This window comes from Vanacampus margaritifer, chromosome 9 (assembly GCF_051991255.1).
Source record: "Vanacampus margaritifer isolate UIUO_Vmar chromosome 9, RoL_Vmar_1.0, whole genome shotgun sequence".
Classification (NCBI taxonomy): Eukaryota; Metazoa; Chordata; class Actinopteri; order Syngnathiformes; family Syngnathidae; genus Vanacampus; species Vanacampus margaritifer.
In genome coordinates, this window is record NC_135440.1 from 19,296,405 (window position 1) to 19,310,050 (window position 13,646).

A 13,646-nucleotide genomic window follows, 5' to 3' on the forward strand; every position below is an offset into this window, starting at 1 on the left:
TCTGGGAATTAACCCCCCAAGGTTGGTTAAAAGACTGCAAGTCAAAGTGCTGAGCAAGTTAACAACTCTAATTGAAGTAAACTATAAACGTTTTTATAAAATACATCTGACGTTGTTTATTTGAATACAGATAATTTGCTGCTTGTGTTTGTTAAAAAAAAAATACATGGGAAGAGGACCTTGAAAAAAATAATTACATTTTAAATCGTAATCACAATATTGAGGTGGAAAATGCAATTTGATTATTTTTCAAGGTGGCAATAATTAATCCCCGCAAATTATGATAAAACTGTTGTGGCTGGCAAACCTGCAGCTGTAAATCCAGACCAAAAAAAGACCCTGGAAACAGTTAAGAACATTGAGTGGAATACTAAAGTAAAATCTCCCACGAGCCATCTGTGTGTACTGACCCTGTGCTGTTACCCTACCAAAAAAAAAGAAAACACAATCCATGATGTTGTTTTTGCATCATCCTGCTAACGAGCAGAGTTGCTCATAGATGCTAGAAGTCTGTTTCCTCAAATAGAAAGTGTCCATTTTGCGTCTCGCCGCCACCTCCCGCCCCCGAGTGCGCCACCTCCGCCCACTTCCTGCCACCTCAGCGGGAGAAAGGTTAATACCGTACCCCCGCTCCTGTCTGCCTGTTAGCTTACACTGGTTCAAACACGAGGCACAAATTGATGATTCATTAAAAAAAAAAAAAAAAAAACACCCAGAAGTGAATACATTTCCATCTTAAACACTTACTAAAGTTGTAAATGTGTTTGTTGCCTTGCACAATAGAAATAATAACAATGACTAGAAATGATCCACAAGATAAAAAAAAAAAATCCACGGCACTTTCAGTAACGCACTAACACTGCAATGCAATGGCTCCTCATCGCCATCTTGCACAATTGAAATAAACAGCAGCACAAGAAATAATCCGCAGCATCAAAAAGCAGTCCTATGCACACTTGCACAACGTACAGTACATGTCATGTAATCGCTCAATCACTCCGCCACGTTGCACAATAGAGATTCACACAACAACTAGAAATAATCCACATAGTCAAAAAGCAGTCAATGACATGCACAGTCATATGCTTGTAAATCCAATGCGTGTGCATGTCAGATAAGCACCACTCACTGATAACCGCCACCTTGCACAATAGAAATAAACACAAAAACTAGAAATAATCTACAGTGTGAAAAAAAAGCAGTTCATGGCATACTAGATAACATGCTAATTTTCACAATGTACATGTAACACAATTTATCGTTATTCTATTTCCAGTTTTTCATGATAGCCACCCCTGGCACAATAGAAATAAACTAGAAATTATCCATAGAGTAAAAAAAAAATTCCATGACAAGTTTTGTCACACACACAGTTTTTCATAATAACTGCCACCTTGCACAATAGAAATAAACAGTAGCACAAGAAAAGAATCCACATGGTCAAAAAACTCCACGGCGCACTTGGTCACATTTGCACATGCAAAGTACGTTTCATATCATTAATGTAATGCAAAATATTGCTTGCCAGCTGTTCGTGACAACTGCTACATTGCACAATAAAAATATCAATCACAAATAAGAAAGAATCCACAAAGAATAAGGAACTGCTCCCAAGTTTGTCACATTTCAAACAACGACAACCCCCGTCGTTGATCGTCAGCCTACGCAAGGCAATTAGTGGCAATCTCATGAGGACACCCAATCTTCATCGAGCTGGGGAATGACAATTAGCTTAGTGATGAGCAAACTCAATGGTCCTCATCCTCGCTGCATTTAAGCACCATTTCACAACGCTCCCTGGGGGAGGTACTCAATATCCCTAATATCTACATTGTCATGTATACTGTACACCAAAGTATGAACCCCAATGAAACTTAAATTCAATTATCACTTTTAATAGAAACATCATAATTAATTCATCTTCATTTCAATCTTTTTTCATTTTTATTTATTAAAAGTTAGTAAGTGTACAAATTATCTCAAAATATTATTTGACTGCTTTAAATGTTTTCTTAAAAAAAAAATACAATTTGAGGTAGCAAAAAATCGGTTTAAATACAAACATAATAAATCAATCAAAATAAATGTTTGACAGCTTTACAGCAAGTATTTGAACTAACTCAACGTCACAAATACTGTTCTTTTCTTTCATGAGAAAATATTGAATTTTACAAAGTGAAGAGTGACTGGGGTACATTTATAGAAACAGGATAATAAATTTAATAATCTTTAGATTGAATATTTGACATTACGTCCAAACAACCGCTTTTCATAAAAACAGAATAATAAATATTTTTTTAAATCATTGATGAAATATATATGATTATACAACTATTTAAAAATGTTAATACATCAAATCATTAAAAAAAGAAAAGAAAAAAATATTATTAGTTGACAGTTTTCTCTCTCTCTCTCTCTCTCTCTCTCTTATTCTATTTTATTTAAAAAACATTTTTGAATATGCGTTTGAGTTTTTTACATAAAACTCTTTAAATAAAATTTTGTCTTAACAGACGTCAGCTGTATGCTAAAAACAGAATAATAAATACATTTTTAAATCATTGATAAAATATATATGATTATACAACTATTTAAAAATGTTAATACATCAAATCGTTAAAAAAAGAAAATGAAAAAATATTATTAGTTGACATTTTTTTCTCTCTTATTTTATTTTATTTAAAAAAATAATTGAATGCACGTTTGAGTTTTTTTTTTTTTTTTACATAAAACGCTTTTAATAAATTTTTGTCTTAACAGACGTCAGCTGTATGCTTTTATTTTTAAAACCCACACTGCTCCCTAGCGGACGAGTTAGCAAAGCGTTTAAGAGAACTCTGCTGCTCTCTTGTGGTCAATTAACAACCTTACAGCTCCAAGGCTTACTGGACTGTGTGTGTCGGCTGGTGCACTGTGCAGTAAATAAACAATATTATGTGGCTATGTGTTAACTGGCAAGAGGAGGGTCCACGCTGAGTGGCACGTACATCACATGCTTCAACAAGTTGTTGTACGCAGACCCCTTTTTGGACTTTGTGGATTCTTTCTATTTGATCAATTGATCTTGAGCCTTCGACATGACAGTTGCCATGAATAATATTAATTAGTTATAATGAAACATTTCTTACCTGTGTTGTTTTTGTCATCTTCGGAAGGCAGTAACATAAAAAAGTAAAGAAAAAAAAAAATATTTTTTTTAGTGCAAGGACAACAATGCAATGACAGGTTGACAGTTACATACTTGCATGGGTGACATTTTGGTAAGTTTACCTATTCAAAAGAATCAACTTTAAATAGCTTTTTAAAATATATATGTATATATACCTGTAAATATATTTTGGGAGAGAGAGACAGAAAGAGAGACAGAGACAGAGAGAGATAGGGAGAGAAAGAGAGACAGAGACAGAAAGAGGGAGAGAGACAGAGAAAGAGAGAGAGAACGAGACAGAGACAGAGACAGACACAGACACAAAGAGAGAGAGAGAGAGAGAATGTGACGATTCTGATGTGAGTTGGCGCTCCAGAAATAAAACGGACTTCACTTCAATGTTGACAAATGTCAAAACAGAAAAATAAAATTTAAAATAACTATATTGCAGAGTCAACCGGTTCAGGGTGTACCCCGCCTACTGCCCGAAGCCAGCTGGGATAGGCTCCAGACCCCCCCCCCCCCCCCCCCCCCCCGCGACCCTTGTGAGGACTAAGCGGTTAAGAAAATGGATGGATATATTGCAAGTGCAGTGCATTTTTTATCCACTAGATGTCAGCAACAGTGTGATTGTGTCCATGCTGACTCACATCCCCACAGTAAGTAATCGATATCAAATTCACCGCCACACTTTCATTTTTCTTTTTCTTTTTTTCCACAATTGATGATGGTCACCACAAGTCAGACTGTGACTCAAAAAGCCTTGAATTATTCACACCAAGCTTTCAAAAGACCCAAATATAGAACATGAGAACTCTACACAATGTTTCCAAATTGTTAGGGATTACGCAACCTACTTTCACATTGTCAGAGAGCTTCTTCTTTTTTTTTTAATCCAAAGATTCCCATAGCAACTTTAATGGTTGCCACGGCAACGCTGATAACCAGCTGGCAAGCTGTGCCTTTTCTTCTTTCTTTTTTTCACCAAATCCTCATTCACTTGCAGTCATGTGAGCAAATATTGATACTTCAATGTAGCAGATGGAGGATTTACGCTCCAGGTTCATGTGTGACACTTACATAACGTTATAATTGTAGACATACAGTATATACAGAGAGCTGGTGGACAACCATGTAGACTTGTACAGCTGATATCATGTTATCACTAGTGCAGAAGTCCAAGTACTTGGACAGCTAGACTTGAATATTAGGCTGTAATAGTGCACACCATCATGCAAGTGACATCATGAGACAGAAGAGATCACTGCACAAACTTCTCTCCAACTTGGACAATCATTAATATCCTTTCCACGACACTCTGCGGTAACAAAGGAGCTCTTTCTCAAACAGACTTATACAGCTTCACTGCCTGAAACAACAGTTTTGATCATTTTTTATACCGTTCACGATTCACTTATGTAACAATTCCCCACCGTGTGTGAGGGAAATGCTCTTGAACAGTTTGCAACAATGGAGACAGATTTCATATTTACAATCAATATTATGCAGATTGTTTACAACATTTATATTCATGACTCCTTAACTGTACTCTGTTCACGTTGACGTCAATGTGCGATAACATCCATAAATGCTATGCACAGTTGTTTGTATGTAAAATGGTAGATAGATAGATAGATAGATAGATAGATAGATAGATAGATAGATAGATAGATAGATAGATAGATAGATAGATAGATAGATAGATAGATAGATAGATAGATAGATAGATAGATAGATAGATGAATACATTTTCCATCATGAATTAACCTGGGCGTTATTTGACCATTTTTGGGCTTTTTGTTGGTTCTGACCAAGCCATTTCAAAAATAAAATAACGCCCAGGGGTTAGGTAGTAACACACAAAAAATGTGTGTGAAAAATGCTGTGAAAATGTTCCAGATGCTCTGTATTTGATTTTTGTTTGCTTTGGTGCGTGCGTGGTGTTACTCACAGAGGCAGATGGGCTTGGGAGCGTCCCATTTTCCCAGTTTGGTGCAGTGGCTGGCGTTACGGCCCTCCAGTATGAAGCCACTGTGGCAGCGGTAGTGCAGGACCGAGCCCTCAACCGGGGGGCCCGGGGGTCTCACAGTCACCTGGCCGTTCTCCAGAGACGTCCACACACGAGGACACAGCAATACTGGCAGAGAAAACACGTGTGTTAGCATCACACAGCTAAAGATGCTAAGAAGTCAAGATATAAAATGTCACTATATGAAGGCATGTAATATTAGTTGTCTAAATGCGTAAGCCTGTTAGCTTTTTTTTAGCTGTGTAGTAGCAATACGTACATTGTGTTAATTTTAATTATTTATTTATTTTAAATACATGTTTTAGCTTAAGTCACTAAACATCTAACTATTGTGGAAATTTCTCTATGTCTAAAAGTGAAACGAGTCGCAAAGTCAAAGTAAAGGTCGAGGAGAGGTTGTTGTTATCACGTTCGAATGATGGTTGTTAGAAGGTTTCTATTTATGACTGTCAAGTGACAGAAAGTACACATGGTTGTCTTAACATTTTTCCATTACACTATCTACCTACTAGCTAGCAGCATTAGCATTAATTTGCCCAATTTTAGCTTTAGTCGCCACACAAACATGTGACTGTTTGAATCCGTGTTAATTTGTTAGACCCGTAGGCTCGGATGTTAGCTAAATGCTAATTGTACCTACCAGTAAAGGTTCACACACTTAATGTGACTACTTTGTTGATGTTAAAGCATAAAGATCAGCCACATTCAAATCTCATCATATAAAAATAGAATTTACCATTTGAATTAGCATTGTTAGCTCTTCCTGTGCTGTCGACAACAAAAGCCACACCAGATAGCGTTGGTTAGGTTAGCATGCAACGCTACAAGGCTAACATTGATGCCATAGCACACTGTAATAAATATAATTGTTGTAAAATTCTTTCCCAAAGGAATCAAACTCAATTTAAAAAAAAGTCTTCTGTGAGCCTTGTAGCATGACAGGCACATTTTATTATCATATTTGGAACATTTTAATGTCTGTATGCTTTAAGTTTTTGTCTGGTTTATTTGAAACTGGCAGCAGGGGTTCTTCTTTTTTCTTTTTACTGAATTATTTCGATATGCTGTGTGCGTGCGTGCGTGCGTGCGTGCGTGCGTGCGTGCGTGCCGTTCCCCTCCGGCATGTTAACACATTGACTGTTAAAGTCATCTAATCTTCAGCTTTATGCTTTTTTGCACAAAGAGGCATTACTTGAATGTAATGGACTCGAGGGAAGGTCTTAATAGGAACATAAAAGAATAGAAATCAAAGAAGAATTTCATCGCATCACTGCATCCAAAACATGACCTGAATAGAAATTTCACACTGGCTTTTGTTTTCTCACAAAACTATGCGGAAGACTCTGTCTATTTTTTACCACCTTCAGGGATGTTTTTGATCCAGTTTTTAAAAAAAAAAATTATTTTGGAGAAACTGATGTCAGCGGCTTTTTATTTTTACTACTGAGTGACTTTTGGCGGTTCGTGATGGGGACATGGTTCACTTCCTGTTCGATTTCCTGCAAGGGTCTTTGAGACCCTTTCATGTCCACTCATTTTTGTATTTTTGTATTTGACTGCTTCAAACCAAAGTGGAACTTTTTCATGTTTCCTTTCACCACAAATGTGCTGACCAAGTTTTATGTCGATTGGTTCAAGACGAAACTAGAAGAAACCCATTGCAGTTTGCATCCCAATACCCAAATACAAATAAAGACTCGAGCACTCACGGCAGCTGCTGTGCTGCGTCATGTCCGTCCACGTGCCGTTGGGCAAACATTTCCTGACTTTAGGCCCGACGATCACGCGGTTCCCACGGCAGATGTACTCAATCTCGTAATCCACAGGCAAGATCTGAACACTGCGGATCTGCAAAGGCACAGCGAGGAAAATTACACGGGGATCCCTGATGCGTTCAAGTCCTCTCGAGACAGTGCCATATGGCGGCTACCAGAAAAAAAAAAAAAAAAGAACATTGCAGAGTTGTTTTTGTGTGACCAGAATTTCAACGACACTAAAAGTCAATAGTGTGAAGAGATCTTTTTTTCTAATAAGCCTTCTCCGCCTCCATTTAAAAAAGAAGCTCTGTCGCATCCTCATCCATCCATTTTCAAGACTGCATTAGGGATGCAGGTGAACTGAAGCCTATCCCAGATGACAGGCGAGAAGCGGGGTACTGGGCTGGTCGTGGTTTGTTTTTACTTTTTTAAAATTTGATTTCATATAATTGATATCGGCTGCACGGTGGCTGACTGGTTAACACGTCCGTCTCCCAGTGCAGAGGACGTGAGGTCGAGCCCGGGCTTCGGCCTTCCTGGGTGGAGTTTGCATGTTATCCCTGTGCCTGTGTGGGTTTTCTCCGGGTACCTCCCACATTCCAAAGACATTCATGGCTGAACAATTGTCCATAGGTGTGAATGGTTGTTCGTCTCTGACAGCTGGGATAGGCTCCAGCACCCCCGCAATCCTTGTGAGGAATAAGGGGTCATGAAAATGGATGGATAATTGATATCAATTTGGATTTGATTAATTTCATTGTTGTTTTTTCTCTCTGTGAGTGACATCCATGAAAAAAAGGGCATACTTGTTAACTACTAGTTCCCTTTGCAACCTGCGCGTACTCATCATGTTGCAGTATTATCACAGATACAAATCATCATCCTTAAACCCCCAAATTGGTAATTGTTATCCCAACCCAAGGTTATTTTGGTTAATGATAACTAACGAAAAAACTAAAACTAAAATTCCAAAAAAATATTTTACTGACGAAATAAAATAAAAACAAAAATGCTTTTTTAAAGAAAAAGAAAAACTAAGAATAATTTTCGTGAAAATGCCCTTTGTTTTAGTCTTTGGTAATTCATTTAATACATGAGCCTTTGGGGATGATTTTAGATGTGATTAAGCATATTTATTTCAATATTAACCGGAATAAAGACATTTGAAAGTGTGTCACACAGAAGTGATGTCATCGAGCAGCAGCCAATAGAAAAGCACCTTCAGAACATGTCGCTCCTTGGCGACAAATTTGCCTGCTTGACTTTTGGCTCCAATGGCTCGAGTCGCCTGCTTCTTCATTTAACTCAGCCGAAATGCAACGCTAACTAAAAAAATATGTTACTTTTTTTCATTTTCATTAAATATTCCGCTCAATTAATACACTTTTTTTTTCTTAAAACGAAAACTAATACTGAAACTAACCTAAAACTAAGCATTTAAAATAAAATAAAAACTAATAAAAACTAACAGAACCACCCTGAAAACTAATTAAAGCTAACGAAGAAAAAAAACTCCAAACGAAATAAAAACTAACTTAAAAGGAAAATTCCCAAACTAAAGCCTGTAAAAAAAAAAAAGCGTAGTAATGATTTCTGGATGCACAGTGTCCATACAGTATGCCAGAATGCTATTATTATTTTTATTAACTGTTATATTAGGATGACTGTCAAAGAATGCAATGATTATCAGTGATTCTTCTATCAAAACTTTTATCGTGATATTTAAATGAATACTTGACTTATTGGGCTATTTTCAGCTGTAAAAAGTTAATACTTTGTCCAGAATGAATTTGATAACATCGTTATTTTCCTGTGCAGTTAATACCTTTAAAAACTAATTTTTACACTTGCTGTTGTTGATTGGAAATAATACCACCTGTGCTGAGGAAGTGGGTAACGACCAATCATGGCTCACCTGTTTTCTGTGTTTGGTCAGCAAACTGAGCTATGATTGGTTGTTGCCTGCTTCCGAGTTCAAACCAGGAAGTGTGTACGGGAAATTCCACTTGCGAAGTGGGGGGCGACGACGACATACAACGGACTATAATGTGACGTCACTCTACAATTAAAAACACAGACCGTGAATGGTAAAACACAATTTACTCGAGTATAAAACTAGAAAGCTTTTTTCATTCATAAATATTCGTCATAACTCCGTAACACAACGTACGTGATAGTATGCCGCTATCTATTCCTGCATGAAATTATACTATGAACTACTGAACTGTATGAAATGCTTATGAAATAAGTTTTTTTTTTTAAACAATAAATAAAGGAAAATTGCGAGAAGGCAAGTTTTCTGGACAATTTATCACTATCCGCCATTTTCGTTGTTTACTTTAGTCTCGAACGCTTTCAGGTCGGAACTGGGAAAAAGCAACTCGGATATATCCGACTTCCGACCATCCTTGAATGCAGCATAATTGTAATAATGAAGTTATCAACTTAATTCTGGACCAATTATTAACCTTTTACTGCTGAAAATGTCTCAATGAGTCAAGTATCATTTTAATGCCCTCCCATTTGTTCAACTTAACATCTACTTTTTTTTTTAGTGTTATATTGTGTAGTATAAAACAAGCACATCCTGTATTTTTGCTTGTATTTAAAAGCACCTGCTCTTGTGTCAGGCCTCTGTAGCGGATGCCTCCATCCCTCGGAGGCCGGATGATGGCACAGCCTAGGAAAGGAAGGGAGAGGTGGAAAAAAAAAGAAAGAAAAAAAAAAGAATCAGAGAAGAAAAAGGTCTTCCTCGGATGATGTTGATATATCACAGCAAACACGGCACATGATACACGTCCAATTTAGCTGACAAATCGCACTCTCGAAGGACTTCATTCCTTCCCATCATCCCACACACAGTCGTGCACGCACACACAAATTACCTTCAGTTGATGAATTATGTATGGGCACAACAAGAGATGGTAGAATGTGGAGAACCAGCAGAAACAAAAGCGCCGCCATGACTCCACCTAAAAGAAAAAAACAGAGGATGAGTGGCCAAATACTGCTCATTTATACTGTAATTTTTTTTTATTAATTTGCAGTTCTAAAACTGTTTTTACTGTGTCAAGATTTTGCTGAATTGTGAAGCAAAATCAAGTTTATCTAGTTTTGTTCTCTTGCTATCTAGTACTCGCATTGTTCGAACTTTCTAAAGCTACAGCCGTTTTCCCTAAAGTTCCTTAAGTGTAGCTGAATTTCTAGTTCTAGCACGAGGAAGTTCTTAGTCTTTTCCGTTTTGTTGTTGGTGTTCCAAGAGGTTGTAACACTCCGGGAGTCTTTGGTTTTCCTCATCTTTCTTGAGTTGCAGTGTTTGTAGTTAGGGGTGTGGCAAAAAATCGATTCTTATAAGAATCGCGATTCGCATTTAGTACGATTCATAATCGATTTTAAATGTCCCAAAATCGATTTTATTTAAATTGTATTATTATTATTATTTTATTATGTTTGTGTGTGCCTTTATTGGGAGCGCTGTTCATGTTGTACCCGATTTGGCCACTTAGGGGCAGTGTGGTTCCACGCGGTCTGATACACTGTTAAGTTGTAGCCACATTAGAGAGTAAAAGGAAAAAGTCATGATCAAGTTATTCCAATAAAAGTTGGGTTTTTTTGCAGCGTAGAGACGTTCTTTTGAGTGATAAAAGTGCCGCGAGTAGAGCGCTAATTAGCATTAGCGAGTCAGACTGGTGTAAATCATTAAGATTCCTTGAACATCTATGAATTGAAGCAAAAATCATTGTCAATCAAATCATTTTGAATCCAAAATCGTTCTTAATCGAAGATCGATTCTGAATCGATTCGCACACCCAAAAATCGGAATCGAATCAAATCGTGAGCCATTCAAAAATTCCCACCCGTAGTTTGTAGTGTTTCACAGTCCGGTGATCCGATGACGCTATAGAGTTACTACTAATACTGGTCTCAGTGGTCCTATAGGACTATAAAGAGTATTCTCACTGTAACCAGAACTTCAATACCTGAGTTCCTTCTTAGTGCCGGGGTGTCCAAACTATGGCCCGGGGGCCATTTGCGGCCCACCATGTATTTTTCAGCGACATATACAGTACTAAAAATTACATTTCTTTTCAAAACACAATGGGGAAGCAGAAATACTTTATTCCACTTTCTGCTCTACGTCAAGGTCCAATTTATGAAGAACATGGATGGATGGACATTAATGATCCTCAAGTAACTGTTTTAATAATGGTCAGCTTACTATAGTTTGCTCTTGTTTTGTTTTCAGTGCAGTAGTGGTTTTAGTCTAGTGGGATACAGGGCCAAATGGCCACCCCACCAAAAACCTGAAAGTTATTTCATTATTTATGGGAAGTTATTAAGCAGTTTATAAAATTTACTAAAAAACATAAATATATAATTGCTTGGTTGATTTATTTTAGCATGTTTATTAAACTAAAGTCAAAGAGTTTTAAAGTAGCCCTTGCGTCCATCCATTTTTCTGTATGCGGCCCTCAAACAAAAATGTTTGGTGATGTTTCTAATCAGCAGTGTTTTCTCTGTTCCTAGCTTCCCTGCATTCCTCTCACGATTCAACACAACGCCAGCGTTGGCACCAGAATTGGCACAAAGTACAAATGCTAAGCTATGCTAACCAGTTAAAAAGTCCAAAGACTTGAATCGACACAGTAGTCCCACGAGAATGCTGAAACACATACAAACACAACAAAGACACTAAATATAGCTGCTCATTTGCACTTTGGAATAATAATAATAATAACTTTGCATGCATTGGCCTACAGTAAAATATGCTATCTAGTGTGGGAGCACTATTTATATTATATAACACTGTTTATTGTGTGTCTCTGCCTAAAAAGTGAAGAAGCACACCTCCGTGCCGTAGACAGATGGCGGCAAGGTTTGCCGGCCGGTGGAAGACAGACTAACACTGCTGGAAGCCGACAATATTTTTAGACTAGTGCTGACAAGGAGGCGTGCAGGAAGTAGACATTACCCCCATTCTGAGAGGGTTGGGTGGGGAGTGAGGGCAGGACGGGATGGAGAGCATGACAGAACCGGCCGGCCCACCGGGAGTCATTAATAGCAGCACACCGGGCCAGATGAAAGCCTAGTGCACGTATGTGTGCGCGTGTGTGTCAACTGGCCTCAAGCTTGAAATGCAATTAAAGCTTGAGAAGCGTGGACGACGCCCCCCGACTCTGCTCCACAACACTGCAGGCCGCGTACTTGCTTTCCCATCTCCTTGTTGAAATATTCAAACTGTTACGCAAACCTTCAACTCGCATTTTTAATCCCTGCCCCGAACCAGGAAGTAGTCCGCTGACTCAAATATCGCTTGGTTGGATTTACACACCCCTTGAATCATAATTTTACTGACTTCATCCTCCATGAACCAGGAAATAAACTGCTAATTGACTGTGTCCCATTTTCACCCACAAAGCGTTTGAGGCAAATGTAAATAACAAAGATGGCTGATTGCGATAAGATGTTTGTTATTCAGCTCATTTCAAATTTTCCAAATCATGTGTCATGTGAACAAATGTGTTGTATTTACATTTGCCTCGAACGCTTTGAGGTCTGACTCGGGACTGACACAATCTGAGTGGGATAAATTTAATTTCCCACTTTCGTCGAATATCAGAAATGCCCGCGTGTTCATCAATACACCAGATAAGATGTTGATATCGTCATTGATTATCGTGCCACCAGAGTGTCGTGATAACATTGATATTGTGATGCATCAAATCGGTGTCTGTAATTTACACTAGTAGCCTATCAATCAAATATACAGTATACCCCAAGTAACTTTTGACTCTTTACGACACTCGGAATCACCGGAAGCTGAGCAGGGAAGGGTCGGTTTGGCTTGGCTTGGCTTGACTCGGCGGCATACCTGCCGGAAGCAGAAGAGGCGCGATCCACGCAAATGGCACGTTCATGTCAGCTCGGAGAAGCATCGTAAATGTGCGCGCGAGGGGTCACGCGGAGGGTGTCGCCACAGAAAATCTCCTGGACCGGTCACGAACGGAACATAGACGTTCTCGTTTGTCATAAGCGTTGACTGTGCGTAAACGTATCATTGTAGCTTGGACCAAATATTGACGGTGCGCAAAGCGATGGAGATGGTACCTAAACGCATCATTCTGCTGCGGCTCAACCGAACCGGACCATGTCAAATAAACACCCTACACACATAATGGCACGCGCTCGCCATGCAAAGTGTACTTACCTTGACTTTCAAATGGCAAATAAGAATACAAAAATTTAACTATATAGTCCAAATGTGCATTTTTGTTCCTCTTCTTCTATGGCTTTTTTTGGATCGAGCTTCACGCCGCTATTTATTTGAGCGGGCGTGCACAAATGAGACGTTGGCACTCACATAAAAGCGAAACGACACAAAAAAAAAGATGGATTGCTACAAAATAAATGACAGACATGCACTATATACAACGACGAAGCTGTAGAAGCCTCCTCCTCCTCCCTCCCTTACAATCTGGAGCTAATTCCCTGCCAAACGTCATCGGGATGACGCACGCATGCGCACAAATCACTCCTGATGCCGAGGTCTAGCCTCCATCTTAAAACAAGTACGGTGCTTGTTCTGGGGGCTTGGGTTCGAGGTGCTGGAGGTTATAATGACGAGACGAGGAGGACAAGGCTCGGGTGAAGGGGCAGGCTGGTCAACATGGCGCAGTGGTGTTAAAGAAAAGCCTTTTTGTAAAAGACCACC

General features: G+C 38.6%; 1 protein-coding gene across 2 annotated transcripts in view; it reads right to left on the bottom strand.

The window, feature by feature from the left end:
* gabbr1a (gamma-aminobutyric acid (GABA) B receptor, 1a) overlaps window positions 1-13,420 on the bottom strand; it is a 51,398-nt gene extending 37,978 nt beyond the window's left edge. For both annotated transcript variants that reach the window (XM_077575686.1, XM_077575684.1), the window contains exons 1-6: window positions 13,143-13,420; window positions 9,820-9,906; window positions 9,550-9,614; window positions 6,887-7,025; window positions 5,100-5,285; window positions 3,129-3,146 (exon numbers count right to left, since the gene is read on the bottom strand). In XM_077575686.1, coding sequence (XP_077431812.1) covers window positions 3,129-3,146; window positions 5,100-5,285; window positions 6,887-7,025; window positions 9,550-9,614; window positions 9,820-9,898 — 487 coding nt within the window. In that variant the 5' untranslated portion in view covers window positions 9,899-9,906; window positions 13,143-13,420. The remainder of the gene's footprint in view (window positions 1-3,128; window positions 3,147-5,099; window positions 5,286-6,886; window positions 7,026-9,549; window positions 9,615-9,819; window positions 9,907-13,142) is intronic.
* Window positions 13,421-13,646: the final 226 nt, after the last annotated feature.